Raw genomic sequence first — 15,000 nt, 5'->3', positions numbered from 1 at the left:
GTCTGTGAGGAGTAATATGCATTTTGCTTTGAGCATTCATTGTGTATACATTTACAGGAGTATTTGAATATCACAGTTATGCACTTTTGCACATGTTCATGCATATACATATATGTGTGTGCAACCATTCACATTCACATGTTCACATCTATAGATATATGCATGCAAAAGTTCATCTGCAAACGTGAATGCATAAGCAGATTTGCACACGTATATGCACCCCCCCCCCCCCCACGCACACACGCACACATGCACTAACACACACATGCTCACAAACACACAAATATCAATACACCCACACAGTCTCACACTCATACAAACACACATGTCAGTACAAAAGATGAGAATGTTTTACACATAAATGTATTTACTCTTGTAAGGTTGTATATGGTTCTGTGAGATGATGGTTCTGAAAATTTGAATTATTTTTATATTTTATGGTAATTTGAGGAATTTGGTACAGTTATAAATTACAATTTCCATAAGTTTCAACGGAATAAAATCTAATTTAGTAATTGCTTTGATGTTATTTTCATTTTTTCTCTTTGTTATCTGAAACAGTAACAGACACAACAATAGCTCTCGTAAATGAGGAAATTAATCATGTCTTTATTTTACTTGCATGTCCTTTATCTTAGGTAAGGAATATTTGCTTTCTGTGTGCATATTTTATGTGCACTTCTTAAGAAGTTCATTTTGCAATAACAGTTTTTGTGCTTTTTTGATATTTCTTTGTTTAATCTGAACATTCAGTGTTAGTTTATGTATTAGCACTTTTTTCTAGTTGTTAACTAGAACTTTAGGGCCAGATCTTTAATGAGTTAGGCAATTAATGGTCTCATATAGCTTCAGATTTTCTACATATGCTTTAAAATAGACCATTTTACACAAGTGGCAGCATTTTCTCAATTTTTAATCTTTACTTCTTTGACCTCTCTTCTTGCCTGGATCTTTACTCCTTTCTCCCTCTCTACTTTTTTCTTATTCTCTCTCTTTACACCTCTGTATCTCGAGTATTAATGTGGACAACTAGCCATAATGATATTTAGATGTGTGTACTTGATAATTGCAATGAAAGAAAAGACTTCTCCTCTCTTGATATCAAGAGATGTATGATTGGTCATTGTCATGCAATTCTGTAGCTTAGTTTAGCATTATCCTCATGTTATTGTGCTTTTCTAATATGGTTATAATCTGTACCACTTATTTATTAGATGTATTAGAACCGTATGTTGTATGATAATGGAGGGTATTAGAAATTGAAAGTACCTAATGAATCATAACCATAGAGATACAAATTGTATCACTGTTGCCTTTTCATGTGCCTTGCGAAACTAAGGTTGTCCCCTGTATGTTTTCTCCAAGCCTTACTTTTGATTCTAAACAGTCCATCCATTTTTATATAGCACAAATGTACTTGGTTGTATTGGGTATGTCAGTCGTTCATATTATTAACGGTGTCATTTGTTTCTTCTGAAGTAAAGCTATAGATATTGAGGATTAATGCTGAATATCTTCAAGGGAGATGTATGCAGCAGCTAGATTATATGTTTGTATCTGATATCTAGAAATCTTCATGATGAATAGTAATCTTTTTGTACGATTTTGTTTTTTATAGGGGTCTAGTCAAGACAAATTTTGTATTATTAGGTTTCTTGGAATTCAGAGTATTGATCTGTGCTGAAATATTTGACTTGTTTTACTGAAGAATTCTAATGTAATATCCATTCTTTTGGGGGGTGAAATATTTTTTAATGGATATTTTATGGTCTTTTTGTTGCTCAAGACATCATTTCTTCTTAGTTCGGAATTTTGTTGGATCATTCTTGAAAAATGTTACTTTTACTATTTTATGTTAAGGTTTGTCTGGCAGAGAAATTGCTGTCAGTTAATGATGTGGTGCTTTATTTATGAAATTTTGTATGATGGATGAAATTCCTTTAAATGTTTTGATTTTAGATTTACACAAAAGGTTTAGATTATAGGGAACAGAAGAAAATTTGTAAATATGATATTTTTATGATTTCAGGAAAGATACAGATATTTGCTATAATTTCAGACAATATACAGATATAGATATTTATGATTTTAGACAATATACAGAAAATTGTTTATGTATCATAGATAGATAGTTGCCGGTATCAGGGTAGATATGACAGCTTACTTAATAAAGATACCAAAAATTACAAAGCCAAATTATATGTTTCACAAGTTTTTGCTTAGGTATGCTAGTAGCACAGATAACACAATACTAAAGTAATTATATTAGGATTTTATGAAGCCAGTGATATTGAGACCTCAGATTTTCAGGTTGTAAGAATGAGTGATATTTTGATTTTGGAAATAATATATGTTTCTTTCTGGTTATTAGAGAAGAAATTAAGAATTGCAACTCCACTCACTCACTGTTACAACTGGGTTATTGGGGGAAAATTAGTAGGAATTAGAAATTAGATTTGAAGATTTATTTTTACAAACTTTTTTTTTTTCTTTTTATCCATAGAATCTCAGGTACAGATGATACAGTTGCCAGTTACTAATGTGTTGTAAGTGTTATCTTTATAGGATACATATTATTATCCTAATAGAATCTATATTACAGTTCTTCGTTTGTTGATTATTGTGAATGGCCTGAATTTTGTATATACTGTTATGTATTCCTTGTTTACAGTGGTTGTTAAAGCACAATCAAATTTCTCTGGAATTTAAATGTGCTTCCTTTCTTGATTATGAAACATATCTTGCTATGTTTATGGAAGTTGAAATGTGAGATTATAGTGTTTAAAAAAAAAAAAAAGGTTGGCCCTATGTTTAGGCAGATTCTCAACAGTTTTTTCTTGGAATGACAGCAGCTGCGAGGACTGTTGGTACGACTGTGTTGAGTATAGCTTGCAAATGTTTTGTTACTTGTTGATAAATTGTTTGTTAATGAAATAATTATAACGTGAAGCTTTATGCATTTTTGTATCTTCAACATCCATGATTATTATAAATAATTGAAACATAATGGCATCTATGAAAAGGTCAGTTGATAATATTTAATATGTAAAATAGGAAAATAAAATAATAAATTTCCAAATGGTGAAAATTATTTTGCAGAAATGCCTTTGAATATTTAGTATTTTGATGCATGAACATTTTTGATAATTCAGGGGAGATACGAGTCAACACAAGTTATTTGATATGAAAAGAAAAGAAAATACAAATGGAATAAATGAAACGGATAACAGATATACTCTGACAGATTAATAATAATAATAATAATAATAATAATAATAATAATAATAATAAACATCCTTACAGATTAATAATAATAATAATAATTTAAAAAATCCTCTGACAGATTAAAAAAAAAAAAAAAATCTAATAACAGTTGGACAAAACATTTCTACTATGGAAGATGGCCATATCTCTCTTTGACTATATTGACTGTAAAGTTTCATTTATATTTATTTATGTAGTACAAAACAGAGTACTATTATTTTACCTATATAAGTTATTTATTCCATATATTTAAGACTGCAAATTTAAAACTTCCCTCCTACAACTAGCAGTCAAGAATAAAACAAAAAGATTTTATCTCACTTTATTCACACATTTGTCAAAAAAAAAAGTCAAATAGCAACAAAATAGAATAGTTTCCATGACCACTGCTTTTCTGATGTCTGGCCATGGACTTCACCAACTAAGATTTCTTATAATAGCAAGACTTGTGATCAGTATATTTGTGTATGGTATAAGGAATGGGAAAATTCCATTAACGTTGCTGAATGCAATTTCTGTAGGAGGTCTGAAAATTTATCAAAATATCAAATAACCGATAGTGTTCCATGGTATACTAAATGCCCCAAAAGGCCATTTTTTATTTCAAATAATAATCATAGTTCATGTGCAAACTGTTCATACTCTGAATGACATCATATTTTTTTCTCATTTGGGACATAATCATGAGTTGCCAAGGATATCAAAATGCAAGGTTAATTACCCTGTTAAGGCTGAACATATATTTTGAAAGTATATGTAATAATATAGAAAACATGTCATAAAATACACATATTGTATAATCTTTTGTAACTCTGCTGTTATGAACACATGATATACCAAGATTACCCAGTTACATTACTGTGAGGCTAATACCCGAGACTAGACAGAAGCAAGTAAAATATGGCATAAAGCTTCATTTTGTAGTAGAATTATTATGAAACTATTGGCATTGCTGATCTTCCTTGTTAAGGGACACAAATATGTTAATGCCCAAACTGTTAGACAAAACAAATGCACATGATGCACACACACACACGCAGACAGGCAAAATCACTCATAACGCTATGAATAAAATAAGTTGCCAAATGTTTCAGTTTTCACATATATGAATTGTATAGTCTAGCTTACAACATCTGGTGAAAATTGCTTCCCAGTTTTCCATAGAAATTACTCAAGCCTACATCCTTAAAGTATCCTAATACAGATATCAAATATATAAAAAGTAATCCTAGTATTTTCATTTACTTACTGAGATATGTAGACCTACAGTATGGGTTAATGGACGTCACATGGTACAACAAATGCCAATGGATGCCTGGAATTCTACAACCACTGTCAAATATTTCATGTCCTTTTTGGTGATGCCAAATATATGACAATCTGAACAGCATATAAATAATGTAAATATGTATACTTCAAAATAAATCAGATAATACTAACATAAATATCTATGGTAAAATCAGATAAATATAGCCAATAACTTCAAAACAAAATTAGGATTCACATAAGCTGCCATGTGTGTAATTATAAATTTTATGAGGCCTGACACACACAAGTACTATGTGTTAGATATGTGCTAATGAAGCCTCAACTATTCTAGTCTAATACTGCTCATCTGTGATAACTAAAAATACAAATCTTAAAAAGTAGACTAATCTCACTTTCGTGCAATGGTGAAAAACAACAGAAAAGTAAACTGAGTATAACTACATATCACAGATATTATATGGTCAAAAATTACATGAGCTACTGGAGCAAAATTTCTGCAAGACTAGGGGTAAAAGCTACATTGATCAACCAAGCACTGCATAACGTCCATTCCCGAAATATCCAATAGCTTATATGTCTGTGGCATCCAGTGTTTAACTTTGCACATTGTGCATCTCTTGTAGCACACCTTCTGATTAAGTTTATTTCCATGAAATACATCCAAACAAGTGCTAATTAGTCAATACTGAGTCACTACAGAATCCCATAGCTATTAGTAGATATATGACTTGAATTAGTGTTCAAGTCATATATTGCATTTCAATAAATGTTTCAAGGACGCTAAGCAGAACATGACCACACTACATTCACATACTCCTTTTAAGCAACCTGTCATGGTACACACTTGATTGCCATAGAACACATATAATTCTACTTAATGCTTCTAAGAAAATGAACACCTACTAAAGTCAACTGACACTACACTAACCTCTGCTCTTTGCTAAAAAGACTTAATCAGTCATGTCAGTAAAGACAAGCAACCATCACAAAAGTTATTACTATACAGCACTAACCATAAGTTAACAGATACTAAAGACCTATTATTCTGTAATTCCGATGGGTACACCTAAAATAGACTCGCCTAGTAATTCTTTTCACACTGCACTTCAAACTCTGCCAAAGTACAACTATTGATTGGTTTATATTGAATCATACAAGGCAAGTAGCATATAGCGAGGGCTTGTATGTTAGTAGGAGAAACAGTCAGAGCTAGGGTATCAAGTGATCTATGAAGTAGTTACAAGCAAGAGTTGGTAAAGAGCTGATCTTTATAATGGAAACACTGAGCAGAACTAGATAAACAGTTGTACATTATGCTATTTAAACAAATAAAAAGAAATTCTAAGAATATAATAAAAGACAAAGTAATTGATAGGAAACTTTCAAGTGATATTAAACCGAGAGAGGAACATGTTGGTATTTTCTCATAAAAGGTGGGAAAACAGTTCTTCCTTGGCATAAGCCTATAAATGTACAGTTACCAAAAAATATGTATTGGTCCAACCGTATAATGAGAAAGAAACTAAAAATAATTTGTGATAAAGTTTGTGAGAAAAGATGTCTTCAAAATCACTGGGTTATCAAACATTGTGACTGTAATGTGTCACACCCTTCCAAAGGATAATTTGAGAGACAATATACTAACAACACACTTACTAATGAAACTGCTCTAACAGAGGATGTGTGACATTAAGACTGATATGGTATTACTCATATTATAATATACCGTATATTACCCATTTTATGTCATGTCATATCACAACCTCACTTACCTACATGATTATACCTAATGCTAAGCTACTAAATATAGATCCTAACTGGGAGATGAGACTGATTTTTTGTATTAAATAAAAATAATTTATATTCAGGTTTCAATAACTTAAAACAGCTGCATTTGTGACTGATATTTAAGAAAAAAAAAATTGATTCTTCATACATCACACCTGACACTTCAAATAAAGATTTGAAATTTAATGTGATATTTGATGAAGCTCAATCATGGCTGTGAACAATTTTACATAAGACAAATGCAGTGGCAACTGTAAAAGAAACAAACATTTCTATTCAAAATGTTTCAGATCTGCAAGTTGCATTTGCTTCCTATGCAGAATATCTTCACTTTCCCATTTTCCTACACTACAAGCTTATTGCATTATCTAAAAGTTATGGCAACCTTCATCTTTTTTTTCTATTTTTTAAAATATATATCTTTTTAAACAGATCTTTATAAAAGCCACTTCCATGACTCTATCACACATGAAGCGCAAAGGGACACTGAAATGTACGTGACATTAATACTTTTTCACTTTAATACTTTCTGTTATATATATTGCTAGAGGATCACTTGCATCATTTTCATCAAAGGCATACAACTACAACTACAAAACTCATCATTCAAGGCTCTATATTGAGTTTTGTATAGGTTATGGCAGTTTGATTTGAAATCTCTTTTTAACAGTTATGTATGTATGTATATATAACCTATCTACACAATCATTCACTAGCATCTCAAAGTTCTTTTTATCGCTTCAAATAAAGAATACCCAAGCAATGAAACTATAATGCTTAATAAATCTAAATAAAGCTTATAAGACTACAAAAGAGAGCTGCAATTTGCACTGTTTTTCTCTCTCTCTATTTTCCTTAATTGCAAAATAATTTGTGAGCAGGCAGGGGAAAGAGAGAGAGAATAAAAGAAAAGGAGAAACATAAAAAGGTAAAAGAAAATTAGTCATTCTCTGAATACAATTAATATGAATAAATAAATACACAAGACACAATACACATCACATATCAAATATAATGAATTCCATTCACATAAAATGGAACAGATAGAAACATAGGATCAGGTTTTTTATTCCATTTTCGTAAGAATAAACCAATAATAAACACTACTAACAGGGATGTATAATGTGCAATATGTCTTGTAAAATAATCATAATAATAAATACACATGAACTGAAACAGAAAAGGAAATAGATAAGATAAGAAAGAATATGAACAGACAAGAATATACAAAGGAAAAGAACAAAACAGGATGAACTTATATTCCAGAATGAGAAAAAGCATCCAGCTTGCCCTTTGGGTCACCCCCTTCCACACCAATGCCGGGTTCTTGAGCCTCCACCAATGAAAAGAGCATATGAGTTGTGTGTGTGGAACACATTATCATTTTTCTGCAATGATCTTTCCCTTTTTCTATACCTCATAAACATACTAAAAGTTCTGCATCCTTCATGTTTTCCAATATTCATTCACTATGATTTTTTACTCTTTGTCAACCTGACAATGCAGTAAAGTCCCTTCACACATCATGCTCTTAGATCTAAAATAACTATCTTCAGAAAGAACAAACACATCCTTATTGTAAAAATCTACAGGATCGAAAGAGTTGGAGGTTGCTCCATCTACTTCCAAAGTGTTTGTCGTGCCTGATTGGTGGAGGCTCGTGGATGTCAAGACAGGGGTGTCGCCAAGTCGCCTAAAATCTCCTTTTTGATCTGAAAATATAGTTATAAAGTTCTTTAAGTATATATACACATATGTTTACTTTCTATTTTTTAAAAAAGCAGAGTGATTGTGTGAAGCATATGCGATGGAGGCATGCATGGTGTACGTCAAAATTAGAATTTGAAAACATTCATCAAATAAAGTTTTTAACGTAACTTAATCTTGTAAATCTTGAAGCTTATCAATAAAACTTTTAGAAACTATCTATATGAAAAAAGGAAAAGAAAATCTTGAACACAATTCACAAAACTGAATACTATTAGAAGTATAAGAAGTATGTAACATCAGACATTTGAAGCTCTGTCTTAGAATTCATCTGGTCTGATCTGGAATGTGATATCATCCCAGATTTTTTTTTTTTTTTTGTCTAAACATAAACATTACAACGCACCTCATGAGGATAAGGATAAACCAAAAATTACTTTGAAATTTTACAATAATTACTGCCTCAGACCAAATCTGTATTTGCCCCTGAGTGCGTGTTCTGCTTGTCAGCGTTTTGTCTTAACTACCTTTCCCTTTGACTGTTTAGTTAAACAAACCCTGAGTGGTGCGCAGGAAAGCCACGATCTGCCTGTCAGCATTTCACCGATAGGAGTCCATTTATCTTCTGTGGGGCTGTAAGATTCAATGGTGTCATGGAAGTGCTCCCAACCATCCTCTCCTCCAAGTATGTAGATCTTACTGTCAACCACTGCTACACCTGAACATACACAAATAAAATGTAAATTCAAGTAAGGAGTACTATCCACCAGAGTACAGATGAGAAAATGATTCTGAAGTCATTTACAGCAGGAATATAATCAATGAGGCAAGCAGGTAAGCCAGCCCATGCATGAGACTCTAAACATAAGAAAATACACGATATACGAAATAAATAGAGAATATTGGATAATGATATAATCACATATGAATTCATGGGAATTATGAGATGGATTTGAAGGATGCATTCTTCCCAAAAGTCATAAAAGCATCAAATGGTGACTAAAATGCGGTGATTATCTTAACAAACACATTAATAATTCTATCTTTATATTATGCATGAATACAACTGGTAAATATAATAATAAGCTGAATTAAAAGTGAGTATATGTTTTTCTGGATATGAGCTACATGGGTAGTTGCATAAATACAGAATAAACACCTGGTCTATAGCGGCGTTCACACATGCCGGCCACAGTCTGCCATGTACTGGTTCTTGGATCAAACCTCTCTACTTTATTTGTATTTTCTGTTGAAGCATGCCATCCTCCTGCAAGGAAAAATGTCAATGAATGATAATACTAATACTAATACTAATAATATTGACCATTAGTATCATTACTATCACTGCATTATTAACAATCATAAAAATATTAATAAAAAAACAAATAATCAAAAATATGAACCAACCAATGATATAAATGAGTCCATGAAGAACTGCTGCTGCTGAACCACTCCGAGGAATGATCATTGAAGGAAGTTGCTCCCACGTGTCTGTGTGAGGGTCATACACCTTGAAGTAAAGGAATTAAGATTAGAAAATGCTTAAATGGAAATCTGATGAATATAAAATTTACTTATAAAAATATGAAGAAATTCAATGAAATACCTACTTGAGCCATGTCAATGCCATCTCCATCCTCTAAGATAGCCCCTCCGCAAACATACAGCTTTCCTTGGCAGGCGGCCACAGCTGGTGATGTGAGGGACAACTTCATTGGGGCAACTTCCTTCCATGAGTTTGTCCGTGGATCATAACGTTCCACAGAGTCCAATCTGCTGGACCCATCCCATCCACCTACAGCATAAATATATCCATCGAGAGAGGCAGCTCCTGTAGGGAGTAGAATAAAACATTAAGGCCTGATAATAGTGAGGCAACAATTATTTTAAAAATGTTATGTATAAAGAATGTGAACATGGGTAAATTTGTAATGGTGTCTTCAAGGCAGATTCCATTAACAGCACTTTGCCTAACTTTTGAGATCTACCCTTTCTTGATGCTGCAACTGGATTCAATTCTTTAACCAACACACATCATAATGAATAAACTGAAAAGCTAATTTACATAAGAGAAGAGCCTCATTAAAAGAAGCCATAAATATATTGCAGACAAGGTTTTGAGAATGGAGATGTAAAAAAAAAATTATATATCTAACCAGTCCACAACATCTGCAAAAAAAGAAAACATTTCAATCTATGTCAAATTACAACCATGACAATCCTTACCTAATTCAGATCTTGGCATTGACATAGGAGCTAGATCATGCCACTCGTCTAACACAGGATCATAGCGCCACATACACCGTGTGACAGTGCCATCAGGAAATTCACCACCCGCTAAATACAGAACATTTTCTCCAGAAACAACTAGTCCATGTTTACTGAAAGGTAAACCTAAGCATTAAACTTCCTTCTACATATAAATAAAGCTCTGAAAATCAGAATATCATCTTGATTTTTCATGCACTTACATATATGCATAACATCCTCATAGAAGAAAACAATAAGATACTGCCTCTTAAATAAAAATCAACCCTTAATAATCTAAAGCAACATCATATTATGAGCATTCTAATTCCTGTTCTAAAATGAACCAACATTATTTTTTCTTGTTTACTTTAGGCTTTCTAATCATAAATATTATAATTATTATCGTTGACATTACTGCTAAGTGTTAACCATTTAACATTGGGTATGTGCACTGTCTACTGTAGTTTTGTACATTTTGTTTGCACACAGATTGCTCCACAAGTGCTCAGCCACCAATTAATATACCCTATGTGACTTCACCTGACTTTTAGATTCCTTGAACTTTCTGGAAAATGTTTTATTTTTTAATTGCCACTAACCCACTGGATCCCAGTGATATGACCTTCATCTCATGAAAAAATTTGGTGAGGGGTGGATGATCGGAACATGTCATCATGGAAAAATTTGGCTAAGGGCTGAGGTGACAGGAATGTGCTGTCATGAAAAATCAAAGGCCAGGGTGATCAGGAATGACTCATCATGAGTGCACAAAATCCTGAAAGAGGATTAGCCTGAGTGGGCATTTAAGAATGGGCTTTTGCATTATTTCTATCTTTAAAAGAGGGTGAGCCATGTTTGGAAGACTGCCAGCTCTAGGGAGGACACTATTTTCATGCTCAGGATTCTGCTAATAAGAAAATATTTAAAAAATGTCACAAATAACACAATGTTATTTAAAGGTATTGGTATTGTACAGAATTGAAGATTCCCTTGAAAGAGTCAGCTCAACAATACAGCATAACACATGACAATTATAGACCTTGGAAAATTATAACAAAGCAATAATACTTATGTAGAAAAAGAGCTTATAACATTACAAAGGGGACACAGAGTCTAGATACCACACGAGTGTTTGTATCTGCTGGGTCTACAACCCACACACCCAGGAGAGTCACTCAAGTAAGCCTATTTCCTAGATTTTGATCCTCATGTAATAAGTAGGACTAGTAATTGATTCCTTGGTGACTAAACACTTGTAGAGCAATCTATGTATACACAACATTAATAAACCAAAATCACACTGGACATAAATTTAATGAATCTGAAAACACAATTGCTATGTGAACCTGAAATGTTTCAATAACAAGAGATGTTTGAAGTCCAACCTCAATCATTCCAGAAAAAAATAAAAATGAAAAGAGAAATCAGCTTATTCATAATAACCATAATGCTCAAAAGACAGGCAATTAAATGAGTTTAAGAGTTATACGTTTTCCCATAAAAACAGGCAATTAAAATGGGTAAGAGGATCAAATAATAGTTAGACCATGATACCATCAATGATATCACTGACAGATACTATTAGGAAAATTTCCTTTGATCTTAACTGGACAAAACCAGACATACAAATCACCATAAAACATATACAGTTATAAAATGAAACTATGAGCACACCTCACGGCAAACGGCAGACAAGAGAGACTCCTCCAGCAGTGAGCATGTGGGTCGTAACATTCAACTGATCGCAACACTAGTTTGTTATCCTCACCGCCCACTGCCACAATTACCTGCCAACAAATACAAACAAACTCACATTAACAGCAGGAATTCAAACTTTCAAAGTCCTTAGTCACATTTTCTACAAACTGATCCCTGGCACTATAAAAAATGGATTCGGTCTATGACAGATTATCCTTACAGTCGTTGTGTTCGTGTTCCTTCGATGTCTCGTTCTCGGGGATGTCAGCTGGTGGCGTCTGTCGGGAAGGAGATGGTAGAGCCTCGCCTCCTCCACTATCACACGGCACTCCGGCGAGGATCTCACGGCCATTTCTCCTTCCACAACATCCACTAAAAAATAAGGACTAACAAGGGCTAGTCTCACATTCTCCAAGACCTGCAGGAGAAAGAACATAATCATGCACATATATATCTACCTGTGTGTTTGTGTGTATATTTGTGTGCTGTTGTGCATGTGTTTATATATCACAAAGCCCAAAAATAAAATACAATCATCAGTATCTCCCACCTTATGGAAAGTAGGTGCTCTTGCTTGGTAGGAATGGTGAAGCCAAGCTGTGGCAGCTCCAAACACATGCTCTTCCCTTTCCACCTCCAACTCATCTGCAGAAATGATCTCGACGACCTTTTCGACAGGGAGACTCAACCATTCTTCTCCCACAACCACATTTGTGAAATTTCTGAAGATAAAGAAAAAAACAATAACATCAAAGTCACTCAAAGTTATTAATGATGAAATACAGAGAGAACAAACTATACAATGATCACCAGAATTATTATATCAAAATGAAAAGAAAATGATAAAAATAACACGTCATCACTACTACTACAGCTAATGGTAATGATAATACATAGAGACCATGAATTTATCGACTGGTCCAAGCCATAGGTAAGCCAGTTAATCTGCATTATGATTTCAGTAACTTTTGGTAAAATCCTGATGAAAAAACAAAACAAAAAGCAAACAAAAAACACAAGGATCACATAGCTTTTTATGTTAAATAGAGATAATAAAACTAGTAGCAATAATAGAAAAAAGTGACAGTACAGTAATGATAATAACAATAATTTGAACAAAACTATCAATGATAATGATCAAGATGATGATATGAAGTAATAATTGTTTCTGAAATTATAGGAATAAAAAATACCCTTAATGACTTATAACACAAAGCGCCTTCACTACCTTAATGTATAGGCTTTGGCTTTCTTGGTGAGCTCATGACAGGCATGTGCTTCGGCAAAGCAATGGATTCCAACACAATTTGAGACATCAATATGACGTTCCAGGAATCGGCAGCATGCCTCTCTCACAGCAGATACTTCCAATAGATTTGATGCACTTAGGAGGGCCTTGAAGCATGGAAAAGATAAGCATGAAGATTTAGATACTCATTTCTGGTTTTATCTTCTTATAACTGAACAAAATAATTCACAGTTGCTTAAAACATCAATACTGTATATTGTATATATAAGGGAATAGTTTTAAGTTTCTGAAATTTTAGGAAATATACCTCAGGAACATAATACTATCAAATATGAACAAGGAAGTAAGAAAACTTAATTACCTGAACATTGCTCTCTGTGATTGTTATTGCAGAAGTATATGCGTAGTCTAATAGTATGGAGACCATATTCGCATCTACTCCACTTAAGGTTACGTGCTCTGATTGAGATTCTGCTAAGCTGCTCAAAAACATAGCCTGGAAGTAATTCAAATCACTGTTAATGTTTACTTGGAATGAAACAAAACAACTTGAGAACCAAACATACTCTATTAATGTATCAATCTGTAATACTGGAATAAGATATATCCAACTAGCTACTATCTGTATGATATGTCTTGTGCATCATATCTACCCTAAAAAATAATCAAATTGGGTCTAAATTCACCAATGTGAATAAACAGCACTTAGCACTTACTCTAAAGTAGGGGCTGAATGATGCCAACACTGATCTGTGTACAGGGAATGTTTGCCCATCTACACATAAGGTCACGTCACAAAAGTGTCCTTTTTTCCGCAAGTCATTCAATCCACCAAGCACCTGCATTAATACATAGTACTCAGAATTTACTGCTTTTACTTCAAGAATTCCTTTCACTTAGAGCTTATTAATAACTAATTCAATCTATAACATTTAAGATTTCAAATAAGTAAATTAACTACAGCTTAACATAATTTTATATAATTTTCCTACTCACAGCTTCTGGGTGGGCAGCATTGACAAACTTGCAATCTTCACTTGGTGAGGACACCTGTGACTCTGACCCCCCTTCAGGCCCAGCCCTCTGGCCAGCCGTAGTTGGTGTCTCTTTGCGAGACATTCTTACAAGAGAGGGCTACCAATTCCTCATGAATTTTTTATCCCCCATCCTTCCTCTGGAAAGAAGTAACTTTCAAATAGTATATATGGTAAATAGTCAGTCCTTTTCTTCTGCATATGGATTAGAAACATTTCTCTCTTCTATCATAATATGGTTGATTTCTAAAGATAACACAGACTGAGATATTATGAGAATCAAGTACATATATGTTGTATTAGTAAAAAACAAAAGTTTAACTAGATACAAGGCAGTGGTCTATATAGCATAGTTATATCTTTCATACTATATCACTAGTGATGCCTCAGTTTTACTCCTGAAGAAAAGGTTTCATGTTGTTTCAATGTCCGAGACCTCAGTTCTAAATTTGTTTTTACTCCTATGGAAAATCATGTGTAAAGATTCCTTTATTCTTGGTGGCAATAATAAAAAAATTACTATATACTGATACAGTTTAGACGTAAGATACATAAAATGACCAATAACAGATAAATGAAACATATCCCAAGGATTACTAATATCTAGAAAATGGGATGTTAAATTCCTTCAGATAAAATAGGACACTGCAATATTGATATCTTCCAAAGTTATAATAAACATAACCAGCAGATATTAACCAAGTTAATGTTATTCAGTTCTCAACTGTCTGAGTCATTTCA

At 33.1% G+C, this 15,000-nt stretch overlaps 2 protein-coding genes across 5 annotated transcripts in view; one reads left to right on the top strand and one right to left on the bottom strand.

Moving 5' to 3' along the window:
* LOC125044667 (sorting nexin-16-like) overlaps positions 1-2,955 on the top strand; it is a 26,527-nt gene extending 23,572 nt beyond the window's left edge. For all 4 annotated transcript variants that reach the window (XM_047641467.1, XM_047641466.1, XM_047641468.1 and 1 more), the window contains one exon: positions 1-2,955. This exon is cut by the window's left edge and continues 951 nt beyond it. The gene's annotated coding sequence lies outside the window, so the exon portion shown is untranslated.
* A 1,022-nt stretch (positions 2,956-3,977) lies between these two features.
* The window catches only part of LOC125044666 (kelch-like protein diablo), an 11,794-nt gene continuing 771 nt past the window's right edge, over positions 3,978-15,000 (bottom strand). Inside the window, exons 2-14 of the mRNA XM_047641464.1 lie at positions 14,222-14,399; positions 13,942-14,064; positions 13,587-13,721; positions 13,205-13,371; positions 12,527-12,698; positions 12,197-12,394; positions 11,953-12,065; positions 10,255-10,409; positions 9,639-9,859; positions 9,436-9,538; positions 9,188-9,295; positions 8,586-8,746; positions 3,978-8,033 (exon numbers count right to left, since the gene is read on the bottom strand). Of these exons, the coding sequence (XP_047497420.1) occupies positions 7,989-8,033; positions 8,586-8,746; positions 9,188-9,295; positions 9,436-9,538; positions 9,639-9,859; positions 10,255-10,409; positions 11,953-12,065; positions 12,197-12,394; positions 12,527-12,698; positions 13,205-13,371; positions 13,587-13,721; positions 13,942-14,064; positions 14,222-14,344 (1,824 nt within the window). The 5' untranslated portion in view covers positions 14,345-14,399 and the 3' untranslated portion in view covers positions 3,978-7,988. The remainder of the gene's footprint in view (positions 8,034-8,585; positions 8,747-9,187; positions 9,296-9,435; positions 9,539-9,638; positions 9,860-10,254; positions 10,410-11,952; positions 12,066-12,196; positions 12,395-12,526; positions 12,699-13,204; positions 13,372-13,586; positions 13,722-13,941; positions 14,065-14,221; positions 14,400-15,000) is intronic.

Source organism: Penaeus chinensis, chromosome 36 (assembly GCF_019202785.1).
Source record: "Penaeus chinensis breed Huanghai No. 1 chromosome 36, ASM1920278v2, whole genome shotgun sequence".
Lineage (NCBI taxonomy): Eukaryota > Metazoa > Arthropoda > Malacostraca > Decapoda > Penaeidae > Penaeus > Penaeus chinensis.
The sequence above is the reverse complement of the archived record's forward strand: the minus strand, read 5'-3'. Positions and strand labels throughout refer to the sequence as shown.